This window comes from Oryza sativa, chromosome 11 (genome assembly GCF_034140825.1).
Source record: "Oryza sativa Japonica Group chromosome 11, ASM3414082v1".
NCBI lineage: Eukaryota > Viridiplantae > Streptophyta > Magnoliopsida > Poales > Poaceae > Oryza > Oryza sativa.
This window is the reverse complement of record NC_089045.1, coordinates 26,620,902-26,643,905: the sequence shown is the minus strand read 5'-3', so window position 1 is coordinate 26,643,905 and position 23,004 is coordinate 26,620,902. Positions and strand designations below refer to the sequence as shown.

Genomic DNA, 23,004 nt, shown 5'->3' with positions numbered 1-23,004 from the left:
TAAAGTATCAACTGCATATGTGAGTGTTTGTCAATATAAATCTATAAGTTGCACTGTGATGGAAGATGATGGAGAGAACTGATAGGGACCTGACTGGTGTCTCCGGAAGAAAGGAATAGTAGATTGTTTATTGCAGCATTGTTGTAAGATTAATTTATATAGGAATATAGAGTCCGTGGAGTTTCCATGAACCTATGTGTCCTGGATTAGTACTCCATCCATATTATTACTATACTTGAACAATTGTCTTCCATTCTTTTTAATGGTATCGTTTCCATTCTATGTATAAGATGTAATTCCTTAATACTGTGTACGGTCAACTCTATTTTGCAATACTTTTAGTACGGTTATATAAAAAACAATGTGGCTTTTTTTGGCAGTTTTAAAATTGAAATTATTGGTACGGATGATAAGCTGAATAGATGGTATATTTTTTTTATTGTACTTGAAAATAGATTGCATATATATATTGTCAAATTTCTAATTAGATATTTTTTGCCTGATTTTTACAGAAGTTAATTAAATTATTGTGAAATCCATTTAAATATTACACATTTGGAAAGTTCCTTTGATGCGGTTTTATTTAGAACATCCAAAGGTTTACAATCATCCTAAGGAGATTCATTATATTTTGGTAAATACTAAACACGTTTCATTACTGAAGTACTGATAATAGACTGAGGGCTCATTTATAAATTAAAATCCACTGCAGGACCAAAGTGTAAAATTGCAGGCACATCGTTATCTCCTCCCAAGCCCTTCCTGGCCACATATCTGCGCTGCGGTCGCGTTTGTCTTCCTGTCCCGAATGGCCACATGAGGGCGAAGGCCAGGCGGCGGAGAATCTGAACATATATTCTTCTCCAATCTATCTAGCTCACTCATCACTACCTTCTCCTCCACTACTCATCCATCGGAGCCGATTTGAGAGGGAATGCCTTGTGGTAGCGACGGCTGAAAGACTGGTTGGCTAGATCCACCATAGGGCATCCAAGTCAGTGCCTTGGTAGATCCACCGCAGGATGTCTAGATCAGGAGCAGTGTTAGCCATCGGTTAGTTGGCTCTGGTATGGGAGGTGGTATTTGTAGGAAATGGGGCAGTGGGGATGGCAGGTGTTGGGGCAGTGCGGATAGCAGGTGCAGCAACATCAAGCATGGCTGAGAGCGAAGGTAGCCCCGAGAGCTCATCTTTCTTGATTGATTTCCATTTTACATAATCAAGTTTTTTTAATCATTAAGTTTCTTGCTTGGGGATTTGTATTAATTAAGAATTATTAAATCAACTGATCTTGTTTTATATGCTTTTAGGATATCAACGGTAGAGGAAGCAAGCAGGGATCGACTCATATACATGTACTGAAGGTACATGCATGCATTTATATTGAATGTTATTAACTCTCTATCTTAGAAATAAACAAAGTAATCCAAGGATTCCTTTGGCAAGTGCAAGTTGTACGTTACATCTGACAATATCTAATGAACATAAAAATTAATAGGAACATATATAATACTATTCTTCAATAAAAAGTATTGGCTGAACCCTCCTTTTAATTGGTTCTTTTGGGCCTTCTTGACGATAAATTACCTGCAGACGAAAGACCATATTATTATAATTTACTAATCAAACCAAATCTAAAGCAACCAACATTTTCCCAGAAGTAATATGTTGTACCTAATATGAGTATCGGGTGGGTGGTCTTCTAATCCTTGTTGATCTGCATCGACTGGACTGCTCATTCATGTGAACTTTAATGTTCTCAATATTATAATTGCATCGACCTTTGTTTATATCTTCCTTACTACTATTACAGCTGGTGCTGTCCCCAGTCACCTTTGTATTACTGCTGTGCTCATCCTATGGAAAAAAATTAGTTGTTACAAAAAAAATATATATTAATTAATAACTTGATAAATTGTCTCATGCAGTACCTCACTATCTGAAATTATAAATTTCCTTGATGGTCTTTTAGCAGTTCCTAAAGCAATTTTTCCGTCATGCACCTAAATTTTGTGTTCTTAGTTAGTTAATTAAAAAAGTTTTATGTTAAAATACATGATTTATTTAACAAATATATCAAATACTTCATCATCTTGAATTGTATTTTCAATTGCACTTTTTGTGCAAGTTCCCATATTTGTACTCTTCTTTCCACAACCTTTTCCCCTTACCTGCACAATAGCATATTGACATTAATGGACAAACATGAAAGGTAACATTAAATAGAAAGTAAAACTCAATGAAGTACAATGTTAGTTTGTCCTATGTAGTGTCTGACTTTTCTTTTAGAAGTACTGGTGTCCGCCATGACCATATTTTTATTATATTCTTCATCAAAATCATCATCAAGCGAAATTGGTTTGTCATTTGCTATCTTCTCACAATCAGTAGTATATGGTTCCTATTAATACCCATCAATTGTATATAACATGTCAGTAATAGTTTGACAAATCGTTTTGTATATGAAAGAAAAGTAAGAATTGTACCTTATTTCTCTGAGTTTTCATTTCAGAACATTTTCCTTTCTTAGCCTATATCATAGTGCCATATTGAAATGGTAAATAATTTATGTGAAAACTAAATTGAGTGAATTTGGAAAGTAAAATAAATGAAGTACCTTGTTAGATGTTTTAAAACGTCTTGTAACTCTTCTTTTAGAAGGATTCGTCTTTGTACTCTCCTGTGTAACCTTTTCATTGTATTCTTCATCAAAATAATCATCAAGTGATTCTTCACAATCATCATCGATTGTAATTGCCTTTTCATTTGTTTTCCCATCAAAATCGGTAATGTATGGTTCCTATAAAACATCATTATTAGTGTAGTACTATAAATAACTTTACGAATTGTTATATAAGAAAGCAATTATACATACCTTGTTTGATCTTTTTGTACATCTCATGTTTGATCTCTCTTTCTTTGTTTTGCGATGATTGTTCATTTCATAATCATCACTACTTTCATTTTTTGGCTCTTCTTTTACCTGAAAATTGTGCTGTCCAAACTACAGAACATCCAATAAATAATTATATATATAATATATATTGTAAAAATATTTTTTATTTGTTATATATTACCTCATCTTCTGATTTTTGCAAATCAGTGAAGCCATAATCATCATTGCACTTCAACATTGACTGCAAATTAATATTTATATTGTAATATAAGATCTTTCTTAGCCTATATCATAGTGCCATATTGAAATGGTAAATAATTTATGTGAAAACTAAATTGACTGAATTTGGAAAGTAAATAAATGAAGTACCTTGTTAGCTATTTTAAAGCGTCTTGTAACTCTTCTTTTAGAAGGATTTGTCTTTGTACTCTCCTGGGTAACCTTTTTATTGTATTCTTCATCAAAATAATCATCAAGTGATTCTTCGGAATCATCATCGATTGTGATTGCCTTTTCATTTGTTTTCCCATCAGAATCGGTAATGTATGGTTCCTATAAAACATCATTATTAGTGTACTACTATAAACAACTTTACGAATTGTTATGTAAGAAAGCAATTATACATACCTTGTTTGATCTTTTTGTAGATCTCATGTTTGATCTCTCTTTCTTTGTTTTGCGATGATTGTTCATTTCATAATCATCACTACTTTCATTTTTTGGCTCTTCTTTTACCTGAAAATTGTGCTGCCCAAACTACAGAACATCCAATAAATAATTATATATATATCATATGCATTACAAAAATATTTTTTTCAAATCAGTGAAGCCATAATCATCGTTGTACTTCAACATTGACTGCAAATTAATATTTATATTGTAATATAAGATCTATAACATGTATAAAAAAGAATAATGCAAATAGTCATACCTCTTCTGCCTTGTCATTTACATAATTCATCTCAAGCTTTTCATTAGGTGTAAAAGTGTAGTTCACTTTGTAGTCTTCCTTACACTCTTCTAAATTTCGTTTAGTCAACTTCAATCTGAATATCAATATTCTTCCACATATCTGACGTATTGTATCAGGAATCATATCAATTTGTCCATTCTGTTCCTCCAGCATGGTGGACACAGACTTATGACCAAATATTCTTTCTGCTTCCTCATTAAATATTGTACATGTCGTCCTAGTAGTGTGGTCACTTATCTCAAGGTTTATTACATACCTGGTACAATGTGCCGTTAATGGTAAATATACCTGCTACAATATGTCAAATAAAATTTGAAGAGCATGCTTACCGTGGTTTTGGGTTCACTGCTTCCTTTCCGCATGAATTGCAAATGTATACATTTGATTCCTTTCTTGTTCCACAAAAGCACTTATCGCAAGACATATACCACCAATTTCTTGATTTAATCTCCTCAATTTTAGCTTTGACTGTGCATATAAATTCCTAAATAAAAAACAAATTAATGTTGGTTAACTAATCAGCTTGAAAGAGTGACTAAAGATGACTTCACGACTAAACGTACCACTTAATTTAGGTAATGCTCATTACATCAGCCATCAAGTAGATTTTTCCCAACATTAAATACACAAATGAAAAATAAACGTAACATAGGAATGGATATGTACCTTCTGTTGTATATTACTATATCGCAATTCTGTTATTTCTTTCAATGTCTTTCTATTGTAGAACATTTGCTCTTCAATGGTTCCTTGAGTGCTTGCGTCCACTTCAATCATTGTGGGCAAAACCTTTTCAGCATTATGCCTATAAATAAAATGCAATATAATCCATCAGATAATTTTAGACAAATCAACAAATATATATGAATTTAAATGCTACTACTGCACACCTGCTCAATATTTCCATGCTTGCAGGAATTTCCATATCCAAAAAAACTTCTGTTGAACTTGTTACTCCAAATGATAATAATTCTAAATGATCAATGTCGTTAGTTTACTAAAACTATAAGTACGTTAAATTAGAAAAAAATAACATCATCACTTTCATATTCTTTAACCAGAAGTCCAGTGGCGATGAACACAGTTTGCTTCCCAAGCAAATCGTCGTCAACCATATTTGCTAAAATATCTCCCCATAGAGTAATTTTAACTTTTTCTCCCCTACAAATGCAATAAAGTCTTGTAAAATATACCACATAGAAAGTATTAGTGCTGGTTTAAATTTGCAGACAACAATCTTACTCTAATAAAAGGAGTTCAATTTCACGCATGTTGCAAACCCTCTCCCTGCTTGTGTTTTTTCCTAGCATTCTTTGCTCGATTGGCTTCATCCCGCTAAGTAAGCCAATCACATCTAAATACAAACAGGTCTTTAGTACAAATAACAATGTTTAAAAGAAGTAAGATTATGCACATACCTGATAACTGTTGATCTTTATTCAACCTACTCCTTAATGTTTTCCTGTCTGTAAACTCGAAGTAATAGTCCAAGAAACATTGTCTTTTTGATTTTACCTCTTTTACTATGGTATCATGATAAAAAAGGATTTTCAGATTGTTTTTTAGGACACGGTATTTATCATGTTCCATAACTTTGAAATTTTTAAAAGTATATATTGAGTTAATCTTAATTTTTGGCCTGAAGTGGTTCGCCAATTGCTTTGAGATAGAGACATGTATTGAGTTGCCCTGCACCAAAAAAATAGTATTTACATAATAGAACAATATATTAAATCACATGTTTACAACAATCATACCTCTGCATCTAGTACAATCATATGTATACCATAGAACTCATCAACCATTGTAGGATTAACCGCATCCCATAGCCTAATAACTTTTACTTTGATTCTCCACCTATCGTTCTTTGGTGTTAATGCAGTAATCAAATTGCTAGGTGCCATGTTATCTGCAAATGAGTAGTACTGCATATAGTTACTAAACAAATTTGACAGAGAGTCGTATACATGTTTATGTTATTTTATAGAACTAATTAATACAAACTCTCATAATTGTGTTCTTTGATAGGTGCAAGGTTACTTTTTTGTGCTGGAAAAAAAATTGACAAAATTGTATACATAGATGCAACATAATGTACCTCTAACTAATACAGGATATCGTAATTGTGTTCTTTTGTAGGTGCAATGTTAGTTTCTTCTGTTGAAAATATGATGACAAAACTGTATAGATGCATATGTTATTTCCTAGCTGCAAGATCATGATTAGATGATGTCATGATTGTGTTCTTTTGTGGGTGCGTGATATACCTTCTTATGCCAAAGATGATTCGCAAGGTGCCGCAGACTTCTTCTGCTCCGTCCGCCGGAATCGACTTCTTCTGCTCCGTCGTCGGAATCGACTTCTTCCGGAATCGACTAATGTCGCATGCTGGCGGGGTGTATATATATGCATGCAAGCCTTACGAATATTGTCTCATGTATATGGAACTAATCCTTGTTGCAATTAATAATCTTTCCTAGTGATCTAAATTTTGCTTTTTGAGATTTGGAATGTTTTGCTTTGAGAGATTTGGAATATTGCCTCTCACACACAAATATGGAACTAATCTATGTTCGTTCACGACAAGTACATGTTTTGCTTTTAGATAGATTTCAAATCTTGCCTTGTGTACACGTACATATATTTATGGAAATAATGTGCGGGCCCTACGAGGTGCTGAATTCCTCTCGTTACGCCACGTGGCAAGTTGAGAGTGTTTTGAGGGAGACACGTGGCAGCTTAAGAGCGTTTGTAGGGAGTTTAATGGACTTTTAGTATATAATAGATAGATAATAGATAGATAGATAGATAATAGATAGATAGATAGATAGATAGATAGATAGATAGATAGATGGCTTGGGTCAGTTTGTGCGCCTTTTATCTCTTTTCTATACATATTGAAACGTTCAGCAGTGCTAGTCAGACAAAAAACCTACGAAACTCTGCATTCGGCCTGCTCATATCTTTCGGTAATATATTAGAATATCCTTTGGTAGTTAACACGATGACACGAGGAGTTATCAGCAGCAACCGTCGGTCTGATGAAACGGGTGACACGCTTTCTTAATTAAAAAGGTCCGATTTACCGCCTGAAATATTGCATTAATTAATCCAATTTATCCCCTAAACAATAATGCCAGAAATTTGATAGTATTGAACTTCTAAAACCGCATGAATTACAACCAGGTTTACCTTTTCTTTTTCGTTATAAAAACCGCTCTTCACCGGTTTACGGAAAACCGCGACTGAAAACCAATAAAACCCTTGTCGCCAAGAACCAATAAACCAATGTACTGCTTCTGCATATGCGCCTCCTTGATCCATCTCAATATTTAATTTCAACACTTGATTGTAGTTCTGTACTGGGAGTACACTGTTCATTCATGTGAAATTGTATTGTTGCACATGGCTCATCTGACAAGAAATTTGCGTACAGGTGACATAACTATAATTTTGCATAATATTGCAAGATCAATCAATGGGCAACCTTACCTCTTTTTTGAGGGAAAAGACAGGAGCTCTGTCATTCATTAATAGAAGAGAGAAATAAAACACGGCAACCTTACATTACATTATTATTAACTCTGTAAATTCTGAAACTTGAAAATTTGTGTTCAGCATGTGCCCGGCTGTGAAAGTTATGTATAGAGATGTCCACAGTTTTATTAAACTCTGTGAAACATTGCTACTGATGTGACCAGGAATCTTTATTAATTGAACGCCATGCGCATAACCAGGGCATGTCCTCTTGAGGGACAAATATTACTTTCTTGAGAAGGGAAAACTATATTCATCTTTAAGGGGATATTCCTTCGTTTTTACATGTCACTTAAAAGTCATAAAAAAATTAAAAAAATTTAGTATGATAAATCAATATGTGATATGTCACTTTGCAAACATGCATATTCAAATTTAACTTATATAAGTAGAAACAAAAATAACAAATTTAACTATGAAAAGAACGTGTAATTCACGGTCAAATTTGCTATATTTGTTTCGAATTGTATAAGTCGAATTTTAACTTGCATATTTGTGAAAAGATATATTATATATTGATCTATCTTGATAATTTTTTAAAAATTTTTGATAACTTTTTGAACGCCATGCACATAACGAGAGGATATCCCCTTGAGCTATGGACAAAAATGCACTTCCCATGAGAAGCTATGTTGCATATATATGCACGGATCATCTCTGCACTCTCTTGTCTCTTCTCTCACAGCGCTGTCGGTCCGTGGTCTTTTTTCTGATGGCAATTTCTGTCGGTCCATCCACAGAAAAACAATTTCTGACGGTAAAATGTATTTTCCTGTGGGTTTCGTGCCTACAGGCTAGGTGCTAAGTCTGGTAGTGAGATCAAACAGCTTAATTTTGGTTGGTTAATTCGTCACCTAGTTAATCCACTCGGCCATATACTAAACATAATCAGAACAACCTGCGTGAAGCATCCATCAATCTCACGTAGCAATGTCGGCCTGGAAACCTTGCGACGTTCATCAGGTCCAACTGGAAAGTCAGGCGACTTTGTCATATCTTTTGCTGCCTGAAAAATGTCTTCACTGCGTCGCATGTTCTCGATGCTTCCCAAGCCCACAAATATATGTATACCATGTGTTTGGATTCACAAAGAGTTTACATTCAGGTTTCAGAACCGAACTAAAAACACTCACGCCCTTTGAACTTGAAGCATTATTATTGGTTTAATGAATCTATACTGTCCCATGAGTACAAGTGCAGAACTGAATGTCTTGGGTATGCAGTTGTGAACCTTTCCACCTTATTATCTCCACGTACTCTCCAGTCTATATATTGACCTGGATGTAATTACTCATATTGATTGCCGTGTCAGTACGGTTTGATCCTCTCTCTGACTAAGTTTCGTATAGCTATTATTCCCTTAGGAAAAACCAGACTAAATTAAGTTAACCATGGACACAAAGAACACACTACCAGTCAACATATACAACCACAGGAACAAGACTAGCAACCTCAAAAGCACAATGTTGGTTTTATCGATGAACACCGGTAATAACAACTCGCCTTCATAGATCGTCATCACACCATCGACGCGAAATGGTAACTCCAACTTCAATTCGATAAGATTAGATCAGGGGAACACAAGCTGAGCCACGCCAAAAAAACACAATTTCGATGGACACGCGCGTCGTGGCCACAATCATGCCGTACCAACGCTGAAGGTGACTTTGCACTGACCACAAATGCTCAAGCAGCAAAAGGATAGTTCGTTGTGCCACGGGTGTTCTCGACGCTTCCCAAGCCCACATATGTGCTTGCATATTCACTCATCCTGCCTAGCCATAGGTCGCTCAGAATCTTTTATAAATATTAATCAAGCCTTTTAGTTTGTGAATGCATGCATGGTTTGGTTTCATCCATGCTCACACGAACAATGTAACTGAAATAGAGGAGTTTGAGGAAGAAGATGTATATAGTGAAGGCTATTTTCAAAGACAGTCGGTTTAGGGCATAGGGGAGCATAAACCAACCACCAACGAAAATATGGTATTTTCGCGAGTTGTCAGTTTAGTTGATTGCATGGAAAAAAAACTGATTTTTAGAGGCTAACTATTTCCTTAGTTGGTCCTTACCGCCACCTCTCACGAGCTGCACAAGCGACTTGCCTCATGAACCACCTCGATGGTCAATGTGGCTCGCTTGCGAAATCCCTTTTTTAAAGTAGTAGGAAATAAAAAAAAACTGGGCACTATTATATATATATAGTGCAGACATAATTTGTTGTTTTTATTTTTTTTATTTAGTGTAGAACGAATTTGTAGCAGTATGTTTGTGCACTAACTTATATTATCACAATATTTCTAACTAATTGTTTTAAAACTTTATTGAAGCATTCGTATGAAATACATTCCTAAACGTAATTTAGCTTAGTTGTTGAAAATACTCTCTCACTACACACAAGGTATACCTCTGCAACTTTTACTAAGCAAGCGCGAGCTCCAGTAACCATCGCCAACAAATTGATTCATCGATAAAAGTACTCATACAATTTTAATTTGCCCACTCATGCGACGAGCTTACATGCACGCAGCCCTACAAGAGTTGATTATATTGAGCCAATCTTGTTCTTGATACTTCCCAAGCCTATATATGTGCTTGCATTGGATTTTATCATCCTACCAAGCTAGGTCGCTTAGAATCTCTAGGAAATGTGATTCATCGGGCCAGTTCATACTATTCTACAAATTCAGAAGGTTTTATATATATTCATCCCGTTTTCATATCCTTTGTGAATGTCTCTATATATAGCTAATACTGGACTAGACTAAAACAACCGAAATATATAAAGAAAATTATTAAACCATGCATATTCATTTCTAAATATTCTGCAAAGTAAGCGCAGCTTAATTGGTGAAGTTTCTTTTGGTGAGACCAGCTCAGCCGGGTTCAAGCCTCGGACTTGATATGAGTAGTCACATTTATATTGGGGTGCTCGTGGTGACTTCGTTAATCTTAAATTATGTCACACAGTCTTTCGTTAATCTTGTACCTGAATTATTTGTATTATGTTTTAAAAAAATTCTGAATACTAATCAATGATCAACAAAACGACTCAGTGAGATTACATTGACAGTGGTACCACAACTAATTAGCATAACTAATACTAATTAGTACCACTAATTCAGATCCAATTAGGCTAACTGCTTCATAACGATCTAGTACGTTCCATCAAAACAAAGTGCGGATTGCTTATTCCAGCTGCTCAAAATTAAAGGCCAAAGCTACCATCAATCGCCATCTCCGCTGCGACGAGCAGCTGCAGTCCTGATGCTTCAAGCAAAGCGTATGCTTCATTGGAAAATCAAGCAGCGAGCTCACACATCATGGCGGCCAGAAGGGGAATTGGAATGTTGCACGTATTCTTGATGCTTCCCAAGCCTACAATGTACAATTTGTGCTTGGGTTCACCCAGTCAACTATATTGACATCTACTCATGAGAATGCATTTCCAAGAAAAATTAAGCTCTCTGAGTTTGAAGAACTGAATGGTTGTGTGGGCGCACCTTTTACCTTAACACTAAATATCTACATATGCTGACATGTATGGTGTCCTTTTTTCCAAACACGCAAAAAAATTGCACGTCAAAAAAAGTTCAGATACACACCGCAATCGGCCAGAGGGCCAATGCCAGGGGATAAGGAAAAAAATAAAAACTGAAAAAAACGAAGAATAAAAACTGAGCTAAAACTGGACGCTCTCCTAGGCCATCGTGTTTTCCTTCAACAATAAGTTAGAAAAATAGAACCCCTGAATTATTTTAAAAGGATATTGTTCGATCCTTAGTCTGTTATTTATGAGATAATTTCTAAATAAACTATAAATCTTATCTTCGAACAATATAAATGCTCGCGTATCGCGCAGGCCATCTTCCTAGTTAAATTAAAGAATGTAACTTGGACACAGATAACAGACAAAAAGAAAATTGAGCCATGTGTTTCTTTTAATAAACACACATCAAAAGAAAGTTTTTACTAGCTACCTTTTTGCTCGTGGAACACAGATATAAATACGGGCGCTTAATCTCATGCAACTATATAGTATTTGCTTTAATGTTCCTATCAATCTCTTGCATCTGATTCTTAATTTGTACCGAGAGTACAGTTCAATTAGGAGGAACTAATACAAACAGCACATGGCTCATCTACTCCCTATTCCAAGCAAGCAGCTCAATCTGCTTTTGCTATGAATTCATCAGCAATTTCTCCATTAGTTCTGCCAGGATATATAATCCAGTGCATACGTGAAGCATCATTCGAAGAACTGGAATCACGCGGTGTTGAGGGAAGACAGGCGACTTAATTAGATGGGGATATCGATCACTAAGCATGATCGTATGCCACTGTGACCAGAAAAGTGTCTTAACTGCTGTGCATGCTATCGATGCTTCCCAAGCCTACATATTTCGCCAAATGGTTCATATTCAGTCTAATTAATTATATAGCTCGTGCCATGTCTAGATGGGAATCTCTAGGAAGAGTTTAGACCTTCTGAGTTTGAAGCATGATCTCAGAGTGTCTAAGAACTGAATTTCTGCATACACACACTTGATTGTGAATTTGTAGTTTTGTACTGCGAGTATATATGGGGCGTTTACGATAAACTATATGGCACACATCACCTGCACTCTTATCTCACATCTGATTAAACAGCTCGAGCTGCTTTTTGGTAATTAGTTCATCAGCAAGATCTCCAAACTGCCATGATAATCAAAACAACATGCCTGAAGCACTGATCAATCTTGCATTATTTTTCTTAGGGGTAAAAACAGGAGCTCTGACAATTTCATATTAGGAGAAGAGAGAAAAAACCAGATCGAGTTTTCACAAACTAGGTTACAGAACGATCCCACGGAATCTCCTGCGATATATCGACGACCTTCTGAATCTTGCATTATTTCAACATAGAAACACGCACCATATATATCGACGACGAATGCCACGCGACTTTGGCCTATCATATGCAGTGCCCAACAAAAATAAGGTGTCCATATGGGAGTTATATGAGCCGCTCATTTTCTCGATGCTTCCCAATCCTACATCTACATGGCTACATATATGCTAATTAACTGGATTCATTCAGTCTACCTAGCTAGCTCGTGCCATGTCTCAAAATCTCTATGAAAGTTAAACCTTCTGAATTTGAAGCATGGTGTTTCATCTATAATTGCATGAGTAGAACTGAATGTCTGCATATGCACTTGTGCACCCTCTCTACCTTATCTCCACCTCACTATATATTTACATGGGTGCAGCTACTTCCATTGATTCATGTTGTACGGTTTGATCCTCATATTAAGTTATTTCGTCAATTCAATAATAATCCTAGAATATAAGATACAACTACCACTAATTAATGCAAGGACAATGCATGCACCGATAGGATTAGAGGTTTTAAAGGTGATGGATTTAAAAAATGATTTTAGGGAAGGGAGAGGTACTAAATAATTGCATGCATGTATGCGTGTTTTAAATTATGAAACATGAAAAGAGTAGGCATTTTTTATATATATATTAGGATGGATGAAGTACTTGGAAGTACTAAAATATCGATCATATAAATTTTGAGAAGGCAACAGGACATTAACTTTGGAAGCAGAGATGGAGTACAAAAGAAAAGAAAATTAACTGGCCAAACCGTATCTAAAGTTGTAAAATATCTATGCGTACGCTTACATAGTTAATTAATTAGGTGTATTTATGAGCAAAAAGCTAGAGATATTTTCATGCTTTTTAAAAAGTATAGAAATATTCTTTTGACACAAAAAAGTATGGTAATATTGAGACGTAGGGTAGATGGATTTCTAACTAAAGTTTTACGAATTATAAGTTAATTTAATGCAGAATATAAAATACAAACCAATATAAAAGTTGCAATGCATAAAAACAAAAGTTACGCTTTTTTATATTCTGAAAGTTTTAGGCTAGTTAATTATCACATTCAAGTTTAGGTAAATGATTGATAAAAAGGAATCAGGCATAGATACAAGGGAGCACTTGTAGCTTCTGCAACTATCTTAACAGCTCGAGCTGGTTTTTTCTATGAATGCATATCAGCAAGTTATCCATCCTGCCATGATATATTCAAGTGTGCAGAGGTGAAGCATCTATCAAATAGGTAATTTCAAACTGGAAATTCACTCAGTGTTGAGGAAAAGCATGCGACTTGGGCCTTCCAGGTAGGATAAGCAAGTGAGCTCAAAAGATTTTCCCGCTTGCTAGAGAAAAAAATGAGCTAGAAGTAGAATAACCGGGCAAAAAAATCCTGCTTGCTCGCCCGCCGCTCACATTTACTTTCAGGCAGCTAGGAAAGAATCCTAAATGCAGCACACATGTTCTCGATGCTTCCCAATTCTACATTTATAATCGTTCATTCCACTACTTTATTCCCTCCGTTCCAAAAGAACCCAATCCTGAAAACCAATCTCTAGGATTAGGTTTTTTTTAAAGGACGAAGGGAGTAGATTGAAAGGCTCCTGTGTACCAGGAGCATGAAAAAATAAATAAGTGACCTTTTACAGTGTTTGCATTCCTAAAATGGCATAGATCTAACAGCTCACGATGAAAGGTACCTTATGAAAGGTATCAGAGGTAGAAAGGTACTAAGGATTAAAAGGTAATTGATAACAGGGCAATTATGTCTAACAACGTATGGACGTACCGAAAGGTACGGTGTAAGTGGATTTAAAGGTACCACAAGGTACTGCGTAAGTAGTTTTTAAAGGTAACGTAAAATATGATTTATGTGGTGGGGACAAAAATTACATTCTCTTCTATTCGGTTTCCAATCTTCGGTCGTTCTGTTTGCGTCGGTTTCTAAACTTTGGTCCGATTTACGTGGTACATATCATATTCGCATGATCTTGATAATTATTTCCAGTTAGTCGTTAATTTTCATAGCAATTTGGTGATCCATCGTTTGATGAATGTAATCAAAGATCGAAAGGACAACAAATTGAGAAGATTTACGCACCTAACAAGAACAAAACAAGTTCAATGAGGAAGATTTGCGAAAAAAACTAAACCAATCGTCTAATAGATCGAGACCGTGCGGCCGCTTCTAGCTCCGGCGAACATAGGCAGTCCTGGACCACTTCCTCCGGGTCCTCTTCCTCCGCCGCCCCTCCCTCCAACCACCGCCTCCGGCCACACGTCCACCGCCAGCCCTCAATTCTCCACCTTTCAACTTATCGAAGAACACGTAAACCTTACGTACGAACAGAACGTATCTAAGAACAATGCAACGCAACAGGCTACAAGCTAATTCCTTCGATACCTTCTCATACCTTTTCATATGTGTAAAAGACACATTTGGCATTCTAATAACATCATATTTACATTAATGCCACCTATTACAATATTTTCTTTCCATACCTTGCCCCTCGCAGATCAACGGCTCACGTCGCCCCACCTCCTTGTACCTCACAAATATCGTAAAATCCCTCAACAAATAAACACACGGTAACAATATTGTTGTCGAGTGCCAGCGCATGGTAATAGAGACACACGGTGGCTTCATTGATTTACGATGCACACTTTCTCGATCGGTCTACCCAGCTCATGCTGTCTCTCGATCGGAATATCTAAAAATCAAACCTTCTGAATTGAGGCATATGTGTATATGTGCAGTCAAGCACCTTCCCACCTTGTCTCCGGTGTATGGCTGTGTTTAGTTCACACTAAAATTGAAAGTTTGGTTTAAATTGAAACGATGTGACGAAAAAGTTGAAAGTTTATGTATGTAGGAAAGTTTTGATGTGATGGAAAAGTTGGAAGTTTGAAGAATTATTTTGGAACTAAGACCCTGTTTAGTTGGGGAAAAGGAAATTTTTTGGTGTCATATCGGACGTTTGACCGGATGTTGGAAGGGGTTTTCGGACACGAATGAAAAAACTAATTTCAGAACTCGCCGGGAAACCGCGAGACGAATCTTTTGAGACTAATTAAGCCATCATTAGTACATGTGGATTACTGTAGCACTTATGGCTAATCACGGACTAATTAGGCTTAAAAGATTCGTCTCACGATTTCCCCCATAACTGTGTAATTAGTTTTTCTTTTTATCTATATTTAATACTCCATACATGTGTCCAAAGATTTGATATGATGTTTTTAGGAAAAACTTTTTGGGATCTAAACGGGCCCTAAACACGGCGTATATATATTGACCTGAATTGAAACATCTTGTCACATTGATTAATTGCTGTGTCAGTACACACTACAGGTTGATCCTCTGATCAAGTTATTTCCTGAGTTCCTCTAAAAAAAAAGTTATTTCCCGAGTTTAATTATACGTGGCTATATTAGTTTAATTTGGTTTCCTCTCCCATTTAGCTAAAGCAAATTAATGTAAGGAGAGTTGTTTTATAATGCTTTTCACCGGTAGTAAATCTATCTAGACCACTTTTTTTTCCAACTTAATGGATTATACCTACTTATATTACCACATCAATCGCTACCACTACAAAATTGATATTTAATTTCTGGACAAGACCCTCCTTAGATTTTAGACGGTTCATAAGTGCTCTCATCTGCGAAAATAGTTTCCGTACGCTTTCGTAGTTATTAATTAGGTGTATTTATGAGAAAAGGCTAGAGATATTTTTACGCTTTTTAATACAGAAATATTCTTTTGACACAAAAAAGTATAGTAATGTTGAGACTTAGAGTAGATGGATTTCTAACTAGTTAATTTAATGCAGAATATAAAATGCAAACCAATCTAAAAGTTGCAACGTATAAAAACAAAAGTTACACTTTTTTATATTCTGAAAGTATTAGATTAGTCATTACGTTCAAGTGCAGGCATGAAGCGTCTATCAAATACTCCCTCCGTTTCAAAATATTTGACACCGTTAACTTTTTAGCACATATTTGACCGTTCGTCTTATTCAAAAAACTTTGTGAAATATGTAAAACTATATGTGCACATGAAAGTATATTTAACAATGAATCAAATGATATGAAAATAATAAATAATTACTTAATTTTTTTTGAATAAGACGAATGATCAAACACGTACTAAAAACTGGAATAAAAAATGGAAGGAGTAGTAGGTAATTTCAAACTGGAATCACGCAGTACTAAAAGACATGCGACTTGGGACTCTAAGGCAGCTAGCTAGTACTCCCTCCGTTCTGACGCCGTTGACTTTTTACCACATGTTTGACCGTTCGTCTTATTCAAAAAATTTAAGTAATTATTAATTCTTTTCCTATCATTTAATTCATTGTTAAATATATTTTTATGTAGGCATATAATTTTACATATTTCACGAAAGTTTTTGAATAAGACGAACGGTCAAATATATGCTAAAAAGTCAACGTGTCAAACATTTCGAAACGGAGGGAGTAGAAAAGAATCTTAACTGCAGCACATGTTCTCGATGCTTCCCAAGCCTACATTTGCTCTATCTCTCGATCGATCGGAATCTCTGAAAATTAATCCTTTTGAATTGAAGCATGGATCGATTCATCTATACCAGTACTTGCATGAGTTGAACTGAATGTCCGTGTATATATATATATGCAGTTGTGCACCTTTCCAGTCTAATATTGATCTCAATTGAGCCACCTTGTTACAATATTGATTGCCGTGTTAATTAGTAGTACAGTTTGATCCTCTAATCAAGTAATTTCCTTATTTAATAAGTGATTATTTGGTTAATTTGGTATCAAGTGATTATTTGGTTAACTTGGTATTGATTGCCGTCTTAGTACAGTTTGATCCTCTGATCAAGTTATTTTCTTATTTAATACGTGGCTTCTATTGACAATAGTATTAGTAGAGACTAAAGAAGAACCCTGGCTTAGGGACCCTAGAAAAAGGCAAACGGTTCAGATTATGTGAAATTCACTCGGTGGAGTTGAGTCCAACTCCAAGTCTAACTATAGAAACTGTGTTTCTACTTTCTAGCTATCTACTACTTATGCATTTAGTACTTGACTAAACTCGACCAAACAAAAATATCAATTAGAAAACTTTTGACGACCTGGGAAAGAATTTAATTTGGATTGACAGAGATTACATATGAGAAAGAAAACTCGGCCATGCATTTTCTATAATAAACACAATGACTCGGTGAGATTACTTTGACACTAACACTAATGACCAATTTTGCAGAAACTAGTTTGACTTAATACCCACTAATTAAAAATCTAGCTAAACTAATTGTTTCATGACGAGTTCAGTCAAAACTGAAGGACATGTTGCCTTCAGATGCTCGAAGCCATCGGTAGCCATGGCCGCCTTGAGGTTGCCCGGAGAAGACAAGAACTCGACGCAAGCCTCCTTGAGCGCGCGGCAATGGTGCTGCTCCGCCAGCGCCAGCGTCACGGCGACGTTGCCCATGGCGACGCGGCGGCGCAGCCTGTCCTCGCAGATCAGCCTCAGCCTCTCCATCCCGTACGCGTCCGCCGCGGCGAGCAGCCGCCGCGCCATGGCGTCGTCATCGTCGTCGTCGTCGGGCAGCGTGTCGGTGTAGATGAAGTGGAGCAGCGCCCTGAACGCGTCGGCGTCCATGGCGGCGAGCCGCAGCGTCGCCGGCGACGACGGCGAGGCGGAGAGCTTGGCCTTGAGTACGGGTGACCTCGCCGCGAGCACCCACCGGTGCGCGTGGAACGTCGTCGTCTCGCCGTCGCCGCCGTCTAGCTCGATGACGACGTCGGCGCCTTCCTTGCTCCAGAGGAGCTCAGCGAGGTGCCGGTGCAGGTCGGACGGCGGCACGACGACGCCAGCGTCGGCGCCGGCGGCGAGAGCCTAGTGATGATCCAGATCGACGGTGAGCAGGTGTTCGTCCATGACGGTGAGGTCGCAGCGGACGGCGAAGCGGTCGTCCCTGAGGATGTCCGGCGACCTCTCGAGCTCGTCCCTCGTGATGAGGCTCCTCTGGCCGGAGAAGTGCGTCCTGAAATCCACCACCTCCGACGAGGCGTCGTCGGTGCGGCGCGCCGGCGAGCCGGCGTGGTCGAGCACGCTGAACCGGGCATGGCCGGCGATGCCGCTCCGGCCGCAGCCGCCGCCGCCGGCGACGTCGACGAAGAGGGAGATGGAGTCGGCGCAGCCGTCGTCGAGGCCGTTGGGGTAGTATCGCATGACGAAGCTGTGGCCGCCGACGGCGAACCTCCTCGACGTGGCGGACTCGCCGGTGGCGAGGATGCTCTTCGTGTTGGTGTACCCGTCGATCCTGAGGATGTGGGACCCGGTCGCCGGCCGCGACACGATGGCGGAGGCGGACGGCGGCGAGGCACGGCAGCCGGCGACGCCGCGGCGGATGGCGGCGGAGAGCAGCGAAGCACACGACATGAGACGAGAGTTTGGAACGTACTACAGATCGATCAGCCAATGATGATATGATATGTTGGCAGCAAATTGTAGAGATTTTTACGGTTCAGATAATTTTTTGGTGGTTATGGAGATTCTGACTCAAAGATTACAACTAAAAAAATAAAGATTATGATCGTATCTTGGATTTCAAGTTTATGACTTCGGTTTCCAACTAATTTACTGATATGATATTATCCAACAAAAACTTATCTTAACCTCTATGTTTATCTGTAGAAATGAATCCTTGAATCTTCAGGTCCTACTCGAACATTTTCTCCTGCATGTGTGCTTCATCTTTCACCATCTTCTCTTCATTTTCTCTGAAGAAATGTGGTGTCGGATGGTTGGGAAGATAATCTTTCACCATATTTTCTTCATTTTCTCTGAAGAAATGTGGTGTCGGATGGTTGGGAAGTAGAGCGGTTGCATCTGCAATGGCAGCTTCCAACACCTTCACCTCTTGAACCCTAGCTCCCTCGCAATTAATCCATACATTGAGATCCATAAGAGAGGTGAGGTTGCGAATGCCAAGATCAGGATGATCAGCGAATGCAGATTTTGCCTTGTGTGCTCTAACAACAACCGAGATTTCTCTGACCTTCTGCATGGATCCATCCTCGAAGATCAGGCCGACGAACGATCCATACAGACGGAAGATCTTCAGGCATCGGAATATGCATTTGCTGATAATGAGAATTTCCATGGGATCATCTGATTCTGAACGCAGCTCCAGGTCTAGCAATGCAGGCAAGTCTCCAAGGATCTGGAGGATTTGCTTTGTCACTTGCTTAGACCTGATGCATAGCCTGTAGAGATTATTCATTGAAGCCATCCAATCTGGGATCCTTTGGAAACAGCATTTCGGAATGTATAATTCCTGCAGGAGATGAGGAGATGATGACCAAGACCAAGAATCAAAGGGGATGTAACCAGAAAAAGGTCCATTGATAATGCTCAATGATTCAAGGCTGGAACTGACAAGTTTGCCAAGTGATGAAGCCAAGCTATCAGTATAATGTGTTCTATCCTTGCGCGATTCGCGAATGTACCAAGTTAGCTTGAGAGTTCTCAGGCTGTTCAAATTTCCCAGCTCCAGCAAAGAATTTGTTGAGCATTCGTCGTACACGGTTATACCTGACAGTTCCTGTAGAGATTGCATTTTTCCGACTCCGTCAGGTAACTGTGCACCATTAGCAGAAAAACAGCTCAACCGTCGCAATTTGACAATGCCTGCTGGCAATTTTCTTATCCATGTACGACGCAGGTCCAATGTTTTGAGAAACTGAAGCTCCCCAATTTGTTCTGGAAGATGTGTGATTCTACTGGCTGCAATCCGTAAGTACCTTAACTGAAATAGATCCACCACGTTGTTAAGATCAGAGTTTTGCAATTTCACACTGCTCTCTAGATCCAACACTCTTAAAGCTTTGAATTCTGAAATAGGAGGCATTTGTTCAGAGTATCCAAATATGCTAAGGGATCGAACATGAGCTAACATCAGGGATGGCCATGATACAGAAACTTCTTGCCCAGAGTAGTCAACAGAGAGTCGGCGAATCTTAGCTTGAGATGCCAATCTATGTGTTTCATCACCAATGGAAGTCGAAAAATTTTCATCTACTGCCTTGGATACGATGAGATCAAGAATCATATCATGCACACGGCAAGCCTTTGGTTGACCATCAATCCCAATATCTACTGGCTGGATCATACTTCTGTTTATAAGTTCATTAAAATAGCATTTCCCTTCCACCATTAAATTTATCCCACTTTTGTCCTTGATGAACCCTTCTGCTATCCACCTCCTTACCAGCTGATGCATATTTATCTTATAATCTTCTGGATAAATGCTTAGATATAACAAGCATGTCTTCAAATGGAGGGGGAGATCACTGTAACTAAGGGATAAAATACTTCTCATTACCTCCAGATCGTTTTTTTTCTCGAGTCCTGAACCAATTGAATTCCGAATGCGAACCCATTCTTCTCTTCTATCTGATTTATCAGCCAATAGGCTAGCCATAGTAATAATTGCCAATGGCAGACCACCACACTTTTTTATAATTTCAGTTGAAACATCTTTAAGGTTAACTGGGCATAGATCTTCTGAGCCGAAAATTCTTCTGAAGAATAGACACATGGAGTCAGCTTCACTTAGTGGCCTTAATTCATAAACTGTACCATGATCAGGGGAGCAACATGACTTGGCAACAGTAAAAATTCTTGTTGTCACTAGTATCCTGCTACCACAAGTATTCTCAAACAAGGCAAATTTAATGGTCATCCATTCTTGCGTGCTCCATATATCATCAATTACGATCAAATACCTAGCAAATGAGAGATACAACGATTTAATATGGAACAAATCACTGACATAAGTATGGCCTACTGTACATACTTATTCTCTAATCTATTTATGTGCACAACATGTACATCAATCACTGACATAATGTTGCAATGAAATTACAATTTTGCCTACTGGTAGAATGACATGTAAATTCAAACAGAGTTAATGCTAAATGGCACGTAATTTGAAACAGAGAGCTTACCTCTTGTCCTTCAGGAAAACCCTCAGTATGTTTATGAGCCACTCCACATCACCAGATTCTGTGCTACTGTAATCTTGCTTCTTGATTTGAGAAATTACAGCTTTATCTGGATTTGTGCTAGCATGGTATGGTTCCATGATTTGACAAATTATGCTCCGTAAAATCTTCTTTACATCAGGCTTCTGGGAGACCGACACAAAAGCCTGACAATCAAATCGCCCACCAGTTTTTTTGTAAACTTCATTTGCAAGGGTAGTTTTGCCTAAGCCTCCAACTCCTACAATTGAAATCACCTTGAATGACTGATCACCATCATCTACCAGGTTAATCAGCTGATCCCTTGGAATATCAATACCAACTAGATTCGATGCCTCAACATAGAGTGCAGGTAATCGAGGATCAATGGGCACCACATTTGTGGTTTCAGAGTACAATTCAGGATCAATCTTGTACCTCTTCCTTCTGTGGCTTGCCTCAACAATGTCATCCTTGAGAACTTTTATCTGCTGAGCGACCTCGCGTCGAGCTAGCAGCTCCTTCACCTTGTGAACATAGTCATGGAAGAATCCCACAATTCCAGTAGGTCTCTGTGGCTCGTAGTGTAGCTGGTAGATGTACCTGTCGATGCAATCCTCGATGTCGTAGGCCATCTCCCTCACTTGGTTCCTCCACTCCTCCATCTGGGGGTCAAGCACCTCCATGCCGGCCAGTTTCTCCAGCAGAGCATTCATGCAGCTCAGCTCACCATTCAACAAGGCGATGTCGCGCTGTACCCCCTTGTGCAGCCTGAATTCCTGACCCAGCAGCGTGGTGAGCTTGTCGATTAGGGAGTTCATCGCCCCCGTGGCGACGCTCACCATGAACCCATCCATCGCCTCTGCTGGTCTTCTGCACTCTTGGACGAGTTTGCACCTGAGGTCAATCCTGTTCAGAAACAATGAAGTTGAAAGCAATTATCAGTTGGCATAACACTATCTTGTTTATGCCAAGGATGCTGAAAGTTCAGATCTCTGAATATTACAAACATCTAACCATGTTAATGAGAGATCAAGAAAATATACCTTCCCTGTGTCTTCCTGCTCTTGGCTTCAGACTACCAGGAGTTCATGGAGATGTGCAAACCTCTCTGCAATGGGCAATGAGAAAGTTGCAAGTGGAGGAGATGCAAGAAGGAAACACGGTTTAGTTGACTAATTATTGGTGAAAGCGACTGGAGTAATTCACTGGAAGGTGAGCTGAGGAATTTGCAGGGCAGCAGGTGGGACCCACATGTCATGTCAGTAGGCCAAAGCCACTCATGTCATGTGCTGCTGAAGCATCTTTGTCAATCACCAGGCCAACTTGTCCACATTGTGGCGTCAGTGTCACCTGTTCTGTGAAATATCAGGACATCAGAAGAGTTGTTGATAACAACAGAAACACTTGAGTTTCCAGAATTAACTGCAAGCTTAACTGCTAATACTGCCACGCAAAGAAATGTATTTTACTTATATGACAGAAGAGTACACTCTTGCCTTCTGAATCAAGGTGCATACAGATACAGCCACCAAGAATCATATAAAGGAGCCAAAAGAAAGTATGATCTGAAAGTTAAACCAAGAAATCTTAAGTAAAACCAGGCATGCATGTACCTTTGCTGCCTAGATGTAAACAAAAAAAATCAGTATTTTCATAGATAAAATTATGCAAGATTGATATAGGAGCAAGTTTGAAGTGTTATAAACAAGCC

At 38.3% G+C, this 23,004-nt stretch overlaps 2 protein-coding genes and 1 long non-coding RNA gene across 4 annotated transcripts; 1 reads left to right on the top strand and 2 right to left on the bottom strand.

Annotated features, from left to right (window-relative positions):
- Positions 1 to 772: 772 nt before the first annotated feature.
- Positions 773 to 6,356, top strand: LOC107279450 (uncharacterized). The gene is made up of 3 exons (XR_001541313.3): positions 773 to 1,170; positions 1,309 to 1,362; positions 6,007 to 6,356. It is a non-coding gene; the product is annotated as an uncharacterized lncRNA (long non-coding RNA).
- Positions 6,357 to 17,343: 10,987 nt separating this feature from the next.
- Positions 17,344 to 18,705, bottom strand: LOC107275276 (BTB/POZ and MATH domain-containing protein 1-like). Its single transcript, XM_015760860.3, has 2 exons — positions 18,223 to 18,705; positions 17,344 to 18,159 (listed from the first exon to the last, which is right to left on the bottom strand). Exons 1-2 carry the CDS (start codon positions 18,703 to 18,705, stop codon positions 17,563 to 17,565), a joined length of 1,080 nt encoding a protein of 359 aa, XP_015616346.2. The 3' UTR covers positions 17,344 to 17,562.
- A 127-nt stretch (positions 18,706 to 18,832) lies between these two features.
- Positions 18,833 to 22,976, bottom strand: LOC4350965 (disease resistance protein RGA5-like). Of its 2 annotated transcripts, XM_015761497.3 has the most exons (5): positions 22,790 to 22,976; positions 22,545 to 22,643; positions 22,337 to 22,401; positions 21,276 to 22,199; positions 18,833 to 21,053 (listed from the first exon to the last, which is right to left on the bottom strand). In XM_015761497.3, the coding sequence occupies exons 4-5, from the start codon at positions 22,145 to 22,147 to the stop codon at positions 18,986 to 18,988; spliced, it is 2,940 nt and encodes a 979-aa protein (XP_015616983.1). In that variant the 5' UTR covers positions 22,148 to 22,199; positions 22,337 to 22,401; positions 22,545 to 22,643; positions 22,790 to 22,976; the 3' UTR covers positions 18,833 to 18,985. The 2 variants fall into 2 exon arrangements, with proteins under 2 accessions (XP_015616983.1, XP_015616982.1); XM_015761496.3 differs by having other exon boundaries at positions 22,337 to 22,912.
- Positions 22,977 to 23,004: the final 28 nt, after the last annotated feature.